The 10,035-nt window shown below is 36.9% G+C and overlaps 2 protein-coding genes across 2 annotated transcripts; both read left to right on the top strand.

Annotated features, from left to right (window-relative positions):
• Positions 1 to 1,574: 1,574 nt before the first annotated feature.
• LOC148063769 (caspase-3-like) lies at positions 1,575 to 4,248 on the top strand. Its single transcript, XM_087810660.1, has 6 exons — positions 1,575 to 1,619; positions 2,450 to 2,811; positions 2,928 to 2,956; positions 3,038 to 3,143; positions 3,215 to 3,755; positions 3,816 to 4,248. Exons 2-6 carry the CDS (start codon positions 2,481 to 2,483, stop codon positions 3,955 to 3,957), a joined length of 1,149 nt encoding a protein of 382 aa, XP_087666786.1. The 5' UTR covers positions 1,575 to 1,619; positions 2,450 to 2,480; the 3' UTR covers positions 3,958 to 4,248.
• A 348-nt stretch (positions 4,249 to 4,596) lies between these two features.
• Positions 4,597 to 9,690, top strand: catip (ciliogenesis associated TTC17 interacting protein). Its single transcript, XM_087810661.1, has 9 exons — positions 4,597 to 4,968; positions 7,052 to 7,237; positions 7,318 to 7,373; positions 7,448 to 7,534; positions 7,645 to 7,812; positions 7,871 to 7,995; positions 8,070 to 8,146; positions 8,957 to 9,024; positions 9,114 to 9,690. The coding sequence occupies exons 1-9, from the start codon at positions 4,860 to 4,862 to the stop codon at positions 9,291 to 9,293; spliced, it is 1,056 nt and encodes a 351-aa protein (XP_087666787.1). The 5' UTR covers positions 4,597 to 4,859; the 3' UTR covers positions 9,294 to 9,690.
• Positions 9,691 to 10,035: the final 345 nt, after the last annotated feature.

Here is a 10,035-nt window from a genome sequence, read left to right on the forward strand (position 1 = left end):
ATTTGATTGACAGTGGCGTGTGTTTTTGTTGACTGGAATGATGACACATTTGAGAGGAAAGAAGAAGTGGAAACAAACAATGACGATAGGCAGAATTTCTGTAATCTGCTTTAACTGTATCAATGTTTATGGCCATTATGACCTAAATATATTAAAAAAATATATAATAAAAAAACAAATCTATTTTGTATTGACTTAATTATCATCATGTTTAGTAATTTTTAATATATTTTTTTGCTATATTATTCAATGAATGTTTTAGAACGGAATATTTGTGTTTTTTAATGAATTTATGATAGATTTTGAGATTTCCTTTTTGATATTTTAGCAATTTCTTGCTTGCTTTGTTTGAATACAAACAACTTCTCGATTAAATATGCGATTCTTCATGCTTCCAAAAGTTGTTATAAAAGTCTCAAAGTGAGCAGTAAAAATAATGATACAATTAGAAAAAATGCAGAAAATGGAAAGGTCTGTGAAATGAGTGGAACAAACTGGAGTTGATGGAAGAATATATAAATTAATAAAATCTCTATTCAATTTTAATTTTTACTCTATGTGTAATGGTGTCTTCATAAAACATCAGGAACTATGGAAGACGATAAATGACACAATTATAAATGAATAAATAAATAAACGTGTGGATCAATATTAAAATGTCAAGATAATAAATGACTTCTGATTTAATTTTTGTTGAATAATGGTGCCATTTCTATGTAAATATACATTAATTCATTCATACATTTTGACTTTTATTTATTTGTACGTTTAATTATTTATGTAGTTCGTTATTTAAACATTTATAATAAATATATATTTTTTAATAATACATTTTGTCTTTTATTTGTTTCGACATTTTGATATGTATCCACACATTTAATTATCTATTTATACATTTAGTTATATATTTATAAATTTGTACATTTATTTACTTATAAATATGTCATTTATGGTCCTTCGTAGAAAAACACAGTTGTTGGATGAAGATAAAATCAGAAGATATTTATGTAGTTATTTATTTTGATATTTAATCACACATGTATTTATTTATACATCTACTTATGTATTCATACATTTATTTATAATTTATCGCCTTTAACTAACACCTTTTATCACTTATTCTATTGATATCTGATATGTGTGTTTGATTTTGTGTTAAAACACTCTTGCCGGGAAAGATTCTTGCTAAAAGAAGCTCAGATCTCATGACCATCTAAAAGTTATTAAGTATTAAGTATTGCTCGTACAACCAAACTGAAAAAGTGCCTCGATTATAAGTAAGTAACTAAGTAAGTAATTTGTATTTATATAGCGCTTAAACAATCAAAACAATACTCAATAAAATATATACTTAGTCCGAAATGCATAAAACATAATTACTGAAAAGTGAATAAAAGTAAATAAATAAACAAATACAAATAGATGTTTCTTCATACAGTTTAAATATTTTTTCCTGGTGCACTTAATTCTCCTCGTGGCGCCCCTGCTGTCTCCCTGAGGTACAGCAGGACATCGCTCAACGTCATGACGTCATGACGTCACCGCTCGCACACAGGGACGTCATGACGTAGTGTCCGGTGATTGGCTAGTTTTCCCCGGGTGCGCGGAACCGAAAACAAGTAAGATTGAAATTTAAACCTTGGTTCATATTTAAAGATATTTGCGTCCTTCTGTTAGTTTAACATTAAAAAGTCCGCACAACATTTTTGAAAAGTGTTTAACATTTAAAATCTGCATGAATCTCGCTCGACGTAACTCGAGACGGACTTCCTCGTCTTTCTCTTTCCGCAACAATACAAATCTGTTTAACACACTTCGATCGAAAATATTTGGTTGATATTTGTTTCTCGTTGAATGTCATGCTATGGAAGAAGAAGTTAAAATATGTTTCACGCCAATTTATTGCTGAATGAGAATATCAACACCTTCAAGAAACATCTTAAGACATTCTTATTTGTGCAGGCTTTTCCCTGGCTTTCTGGGACTCCCGTTTTTGTCTTATGTGTTTTAATCTTTTAAGTTTATATTTTAACTGTATATTGTTTGTGATTGTTAAAGCACTTTGGGACCCTGGTCTAGAAAGGCGCCCTAGAAATAACCATTACTTACGTACTTAATAATTATCATTAAATATATTTGTTCACAACATTAAAATATCTGAAAAGTTTTTTTTTTTTAATGAAATCAACGGTTGAAAAATAAGTTTAAGCTAATTTACACAGTTTTGATGATCAGAAATCTGAAACTATGGACAAATATTGTAATGTTGAAAAATAAATGTTATAATCCAGTCTTTAAGTTATCAAATCAAGGTCAGAACTTTGATAGTGTCCCAATTAAATATATTTTTTCTTCCCAGCTGTTCATGTAAAATCTTGAGGTCCAAGCAATTTGCAAATTTTCGAATAATTCAAAACCTGCTTTTCACACGTCGCCTTTTCTCTTCCAGACATTTGCCAGCTCTCCAATCACCCCCAAAAATGTCAGCCAGAGACAAATTGAGAAGCAATAAAACCGCCATTCAGGCCACTTTATCTGCCGACCACCCCTTCATCCTCAATAAAGTCTATGAAAACAACCTGATAACTAAACGGGACTACGACAACCTCAAGAGGATCAACGGTCTCACTGTGTACAAACACGTGACCGAGCTTCTGGATAAGATCATGGATAAGGGAGAGCAGACCTGTCGGGACTTTGTGAGTCTCCTTCAAACGGATGTGGATCTCCAGGAGACTTTCCCGGCGCTTAAAAACATTCTAAAGAGTGACGCCGGCGGTCTTCGTCGACCCGTCCAAGAATCTAATTCAGGTTGTACAAGAGAGTAAATGTCATTTTTAGGGTTTTTTAAATGATGTGCACAACATTTATTTGAAGAATACAAAAATAATTGAAATTGTGTAGTAAATGTTTTATTATTTTTGCAGACCAGCCGGAGAACAAGCGACCCAAGAAGGTAGCAAACGGGCCTCAAATAATCTCTAGACATTGAACTTGCCGTTTTCATTTATAAATGCGTATTTGATTTAATTCATAGGAAGGGCTGTACCCGCTAAACTGCACCCCTGTCGGTCTCTGCTTGATCATAAACAACAAGAACTTCCAACTCTCCTCCACCAGACATGGCACTGACAAAGATGCCCGTATGTAGACGAGCTAGAACTCTCAAGTTATGCTGTGGATGGATAACAAACTCACGTTCTTTATCTCACAGAAAGCTTGGGCAAAGTGTTCAGTTCGCTCGGGTTCCGAGTCCTGATGTGTGAGGATCAAACCGTGGAGCAGATGGATCGTTGCCTGAGGTGCTTCGGTTCCTCGCATGACCTCACACAGCTGCAGGGGTTGAAGGAGTTCTGCGGTGAAAGCTTCACCGACATCCAGCAGCCATCCCCTCAGCATGGAGACGCTTTCTTCTGCTGTATTCTCAGCCATGGAGACAGGGGTGTGGTCCTGGGTGTGGACTCCAAGCCCTTGTCAATCAAAAAAATCACTAAGACTTTCAAGTCCTCGGATGAATCTGAGCTCACCGGCAAACCAAAAGTTTTCATAATCCAGGCCTGCCAGGGGAATCAGCGACAGCGGGGAGTGCTGCTGCCGGATCTTACGGAGGATAGTTACCCAACATCCATCCCAGAAATGGCAGATTTCCTAGTTTCCATGGCTACAGTTGAAGATTACGCGGCACTGAGAGACAGATTGAATGGCAGCTGGTTCATTCAAACCTTGTGTGAAGAGCTGACGATCGGCAGCCAGAGGTAAACATCAGCTGATGTCCAAATTGTTCTTCATTTAACCTTGTCTCCGTTTTGATTCAGGGGTGAAGATTTTCTCTCAATCCTCACGCGGGTCAATAACGTGGTGAGTCAGAAAGAAGGATCCGGACAAGTTGGCGCCGTGAAGCAGATGCCTGAAGTCCGGTCGACTTTGAGGAAGTCGCTTGTACTGCAACCATGTTAGGGTTAACTCACCGTAATGTCTTTTAACAAGAGACTTGCTGTTTAAAGGAAAGCATTAAGTCTGCCTTTTTTTTTTAAACTTTTTTACCTTATTTTTTATCTTTAAATTCCTCATGACCCACTACGAATAATCCCAGGTGATCAAAGCATTTGCGTTGTTCTTACAATATATATACATATTTTTTTACATTTTTAAATCAGAAATAAGTAAAAAAGTTACTTATTCTTCTCAAAAGCCTGAAGATGTATACTTTATGTTTTTTGATATATTCAAATGTGAAAAGAACTCACTGTAAATGTAATTTCTTATAACAAGTTTTTATGACAGTAAAACATTTGGAAATGAATGCGTCTCAAGTCTAGTTTTATTTGTCTTTTGCGGGTGAACACAAAATATAGTTACTGAGATATAATTTTCTGCAGCTGACGTGTGTTCGTGTATGTCTAAATTAGAATCCAGGTATGTTACACATCGTGGAGAGGATGTTTTTTTGGTTTATGCTATTCAATTATTTATTCGAATTTTCTCCCTTTAATCCCTTGATATCAACTTCACAGCAGCACTTGACTTTGATTTTAATCTTTAAATACTTCATAAGGTATTTTTGTCTATTGTTTAATTCTGACCCGCTCGATTATCATGTTTAGCTTAAAGTTTGAACTTCTTCGTCTGCTTTAGACGTTTTCTTGTAGCGTTATTTTGACCAGGAAATCGGTCTGCGCTCGTATCAGGTGTATTACGGTCTTGTAGCGTCGTTACCCTGACGACCAGGATTCGTTCAGAGTAGACCCTCAAACGTATTATTGAGCGCTCTTTTCTCGAGGGGGTGAAAATATAGATCTGTGGAACTTTTTCCATTCGCTCGTCTGCCACGAACACGCGACTGAGCCGCATCGTGCGCGATGGAGGGACCGGAGGACGAGAGAGGGGCCCCTGGAGAGGACGTGTCCCAGGAGCCACCGGAGCAGTTGACCGCCTCCGAAAACGCGGTCGCGTTCATGTACAGCATCGGTGAGTCTCGCGGTTTTACGACCAGAACCCGGTGCTGAACCATCTGGACCTGACACTTGTCCGTCTTTTCAGTCGTCAGCTGCACTTTTATGTTTTTGCTCAACCAAAATTAAAAATAAGAAATAACCGGAGCAGACTCTACCATATGAATCTGAAGTAACTAGTTTTGTCTTTGCTCAACCAAAATAAAAATAAAATATATATATTTTGTACTACACACTGTTTTAGTTATTATAGAAGTCTCAGATGAACATAATAATGTAAATTCAACTATTTAATTTCTATTTATCGTTTTTACAAATAAATATATATATATCGAATCTAACCTTCTCCTGTTTTACATATCACCCCATAACACAACATGGCTATTACAAATACACTGTTTCTTTGAATGTCACTCCAGCAGGCTAGGTCCCAAACAATATTACTTGCTAGATCATGTTCGTAAAGCCGCTCAACCTAGAAACAAGTACAAGATAAGAGAAAGTTTATTTTCCTTTAAATTCACGTTAAATGAAACTTATATTTTGTTTTCATCTTTAAAGTGTAGGAAATTGAATCATATGCTAGCTAGCTATGCTACCTTACGTACAACCCAGTAAGGCATACAAGATTGAGGAATTTTAAACTTTAAATTCACATTCAAATGAAACTTTAATTATGTTTGTTTTTATCTTTTGAGTGTAGGGAAATCATATTCTAGCTAGCTATGCTACCATACTTACATAATATTACATTATAAGGGGGGAATACAATTAAATTAAAAAAAGTAAAACAAACAAGATAGAGAAGCATTATTTACCTTTAAATGAACATTAAATTAAAATTAGACTTTAATTGTGTTTTTACATCTTTAAAGTGTAGGAAAACTGAATCATATGCTAGCTAGCTATGCTACTTTACTTAGCTTATATTACATTCTAGAGGGAGATGCACAACTTAGTAAGACAAACAAGGTTGAGAAACTTTATTCACCTTTAAATTCACATCAAAATTAATTTAATTATGTTTTGTTTTCATCTTTAAAGTGTAGGAAAACTGAATCATATGCTAGCAAGCTATGCTACTTTACTTAGCTTATATTACATTCTAGAGGGAAATGCACGACCCAGTAAGACGAGCAAGGTTGAGAAACTTTATTCACCTTTAAATTCACATTGAAATTAATTGAATTGTTTTGTTTTCATCTTTAAAGTGTAGGAAACTGAATCATATGCTAGCTAGCTACGCTACCTTACTTAGCTTATATTACATTCTAAGGGGAAATTCACAACCCAGTAAGACAAACAAGGTTAAGTAACTTTATTCACCTTTAAATTCACATTCAAATTAATTTAATGATGTTTTGTTTTCATCTTTAAAGTGTAGGAAACTGAATCATATGCTAGCTAGCTACGTTACTTTACTTAGCTTATATTACATTCTAAGGGGAAATGCACAACCCAGTAAGACGAGCAAGGTTGAGAAACTTTATTCACCTTTAAATTCACATTGAAATTAATTGTTTTGTTTTGTTTTCATCTTTAAAGTGTAGGAAACTGAATCATATGCTAGCTAGCTACGCTACCTTACTTAGCTTATATTACATTCTAAGGGGAAATGCACAACCCAGTAAGACGAGCAAGGTTGAGAAACTTTATTCACCTTTAAATTCACATTGAAATTAATTTAATTGTTTTGTTTTCATCTTTAAAGTGTAGGAAACTGAATCATATGCTAGCTAGCTACGCTACCTTACTTAGCTTATATTACATTCTAAGGGGAAATTCACAACCCAGTAAGACAAACAAGGTTAAGTAACTTTATTCACCTTTAAATTCACATTCAAATTAATTTAATGATGTTTTGTTTTAATCTTTAAAGTGTAGGAAACTGAATCATATGCGAGCTAGCTATGCTACCTATGCTAGTAGCATAGGCAATTCTGAGGTGAATTTTTACCAGCCCGTGGTAGAGATAAATTCAACTGGGTCACAATAAAGATAATATTAGTTTTTCATAATAATTTAGCAGTTCTTAAAATATGAAAATACTTCTTTGCAATTTTCCCTAAATCAACTAATGGGTTCATTTGCTCTTCCAGAGCCGGCCGAGCTGGTGAAATGTGTCTCTCCGGACACCCTGATCACGGCGTCAGAGGGCGGCCAACATCTGGGGAAGTTCACCGTGACGGTGGACTTCGCCCACCGGCACCTGCAGCCGTGTGTGATGCTGCACGCTCAGAGTAAAGGAGCCATCGACGACTCGCCCTGCGGCACCACAGTGACAAGTGAGTCGCCGCCATAGCAGACAGAAGGAACTCTTATTCTTTCACTTATACTTTCATCTCTTTTCTTTCTTTTTGTTTAGCTTTTCTCAGCGGCGACCTGGAGGTGCTCGAGGAGGAGTACCACGAGTATGTCAAGGCAGGTCTCAGCAAGTACCTAGACCTGATCGTTGTGACACACCTAGCAATGAAGCCGTATACTTCCTGTTTCAGATTGAGGGGCACAATATGGACCGAAGATGTCACATGCTGCAAAAAGATGGACGGATGGTGGTTAATAAGGTCATGGTGGTCGGAGAGGTGAGGCATCGGAAACATATCACGATCAATCGATACTTTTCATAGATGTTGTTGTTGTTTATTCAACAGTTATATTGACGGAAATAATAAAGATTGTTTTTATTCTCTAGGAAGTGTCAAAGGTCAGCGTTTCCTATCCCATGAGCGAGTTGAAAGGGCTGGTAACGGAGGGCTCCACTTTGATCCTGATGCGGCTCCTGGCCCTCAGGAAGAAGGTGCCAGAAGACATGACCTGCATCTCCTTCGACAACGGGCTCCACATCATCCACACCAGCTTCGTAAGAATATTGATAGTGATGAATTAAAGCAGGTTGTCTCACGGCCTCCCGTGTTCAGACTCAGCTGAATCCAGACCAGATGGAGGTCCGAGGGCGAAGCGTTCAGCTGTTCGGAGTTCAGAGGATTATTCATTCGGTCGAGGAGAGCCCGACGACGTGGCAGTGCTACTTCCTGCCTGACGGGTTAGTCGAGTTTTTTTTTTTAATGGAACATTTCATCGAGTCAAATGAGGTTCGATTCTCATTTCTTTGTCCAGACACATGGCCAGTCGGATGCAACTGGGATCACCGATTGTGATGTTGCGACTGGACTTTCCGTCAGAAGAAGAAAAAGGTAAAACGTTTCTCCAGAAAAGACACAACAATATACAACGATGTGTGAAGCTGTGATCAAAGGTTAGATTAAAAGAATAGTGTTCATACATTCATATTTCTAACTGCACAAACTTTTATTTAGTGTTAAAGAGTTAAAGGTTAATTTTAAAATATATGTTTTTTTTATTTTGTTTAAAAAAAAAAATGAAAACAAATATTTTAAAATTAAGTAAAAATCTCTGTGATTTCTGTCACCTTAAAGGCCCAATCCATCGATTTGTTTTCTGCTCTTTTTGACGTCGACAATGTTCAATCTTCCCGTTTTATCTTCTAGCTTACAACAAAAAGTCCCCTCAATACTTCAGGCAGTGTTGTGCCTAAACTAGTTCATTGAACTCTAATGAACCAGTTCATATTTTGGATGAACGTGAACCGAACTTCGTGTATTTTGCCTGATGAATGCTTGTTTTATGCGTCGTTTTCTACACTGTATTTAAACAATACCTCATAAAATCCCTGTGTTCTCTTACAAAACTGACAATAGACAATTAACAATTAAATGTTACATATTTTTACTAGAATTAGTTCCTTCTTAAATCAGTGAACTGTTGAACATTTTGAACTGTGAACTATGACCTGATGAAACCATACATTACTGATCATCTTTTTAAAAACTGTCAAAAATATAGCTGCATTATTATAACCTTTATTTATGATTCAGCGTCATCTAGTGGATGCTTGTCTTCCACAAATGTTCCGACATCTCTGGGTCAACGAAATAAAGTGATTTTAATGGATCTTATTGGAAACGGTGTCTCTCTGCGTTCAGGCCCTGAAAAGATTCCTCTGGTATGGGAGGAAGACATGCAGCTGCACTCCAAGTTCCTGGACCGAAAGGTGAGTCATTACACAAACAAAACACGAGAGGAACCATCTGAACTGTGACTCAAGAGAACGTGGGGCGGATGCTTTTTGTTGTGCGGCAGGCGGAGCTGAAGGCCGACCACGCGCTGTACTTGAGGCAGCACCCCGAGATCCGGGCCCTGGTCTCCGACTTCCTGCAGTTCTTGTTGCTCAGAAAACCCGACGATGTCTTTACGTTTGCCAAAGAGTACTTCCTCCCGTTTACCAACCACTGTCCTCCTGAGTCAAGTCAACCGCTCTGAAGTCAACTCGGTCGACTACTGATCCATCCCGTTCTTTGGCTTCTACCCTGAAGAGCACAAGAGGTTGGACTTCAATGTGGACAAGTTTTAAGTCCACTCTGAGGCCAGTACCTGCTGGAAGAAGACCTACATGCTCATATTTAAACCATACCTGTGTGGGTTTACCCCGAGTACTCCGGTTTTGTCCCACAGACCAAAAAAGTCGCTGTATGTTTCATTGGGATTTAAATGTGAGTGTGACCTAGGAGACTACTTTTCATCTTCCATTACGAAAAAGAAAGGTGCGTTTGTATTTTTGGGTGATGATGAAGATTGATCCACAGCGGAAGTGAAAACTAAGCTTTTGAATTTAAGACTTTTGCAACTGTGAGACACTCTTAATAAAGATTTAATTCAACCCTTAAATGTCTATCATTTATTTTTCAAGTTCAGAAATAATGCCTTCACTTTGTAACACTTGTTTAACTAAAATACGTACCTCTCTGCACAATTAATCTGTTGTCAATCACTTTTTTGTGTGGAATCTGATAAACTTTATTTAACTATCAAATATTCGTGATCTCTACAAACTTGTTGAATCATAAAAATAAACGTTTTTAATAAGACAAGAGCTCTGTTTTTTTTTAACTATTACTAAAAAATGTAAGCAGACAGCATTTCACATTAATAATGGCTTCATTAAGCTGCTCCCTGTTCAGAAGGAAGTCGAACAATAACAAATGTTTAGTGACAGATTTCTGAC

This window comes from Callionymus lyra, chromosome 16, assembly GCF_982586985.1.
Source record: "Callionymus lyra chromosome 16, fCalLyr1.hap1.1, whole genome shotgun sequence".
NCBI classification, from domain to species: Eukaryota; Metazoa; Chordata; class Actinopteri; order Syngnathiformes; family Callionymidae; genus Callionymus; species Callionymus lyra.

What these genes read in the sequence shown, in the direction of transcription:
- LOC148063769 (XM_087810660.1), top strand. Translation starts at nt 2,481, where the DNA reads ATGTCAGCCAGAGACAAATTGAGAAGCAATAAAACCGCCATTCAGGCC. An exon ending in CGTCCAAGAATCTAATTCAG is followed by an intron (nt 2,812 to 2,927) that starts GTTGTACAAGAG and finishes TTATTTTTGCAG; the next exon opens with ACCAGCCGGAGAACAAGCGA. An exon ending in AGAACAAGCGACCCAAGAAG is followed by an intron (nt 2,957 to 3,037) that starts GTAGCAAACGGG and finishes TTTAATTCATAG; the next exon opens with GAAGGGCTGTACCCGCTAAA.
- catip (XM_087810661.1), top strand. Translation starts at nt 4,860, where the DNA reads ATGGAGGGACCGGAGGACGAGAGAGGGGCCCCTGGAGAGGACGTGTCC. An exon ending in CTGCGGCACCACAGTGACAA is followed by an intron (nt 7,238 to 7,317) that starts GTGAGTCGCCGC and finishes CTTTTTGTTTAG; the next exon opens with CTTTTCTCAGCGGCGACCTG. An exon ending in AGGTCATGGTGGTCGGAGAG is followed by an intron (nt 7,535 to 7,644) that starts GTGAGGCATCGG and finishes TTTATTCTCTAG; the next exon opens with GAAGTGTCAAAGGTCAGCGT.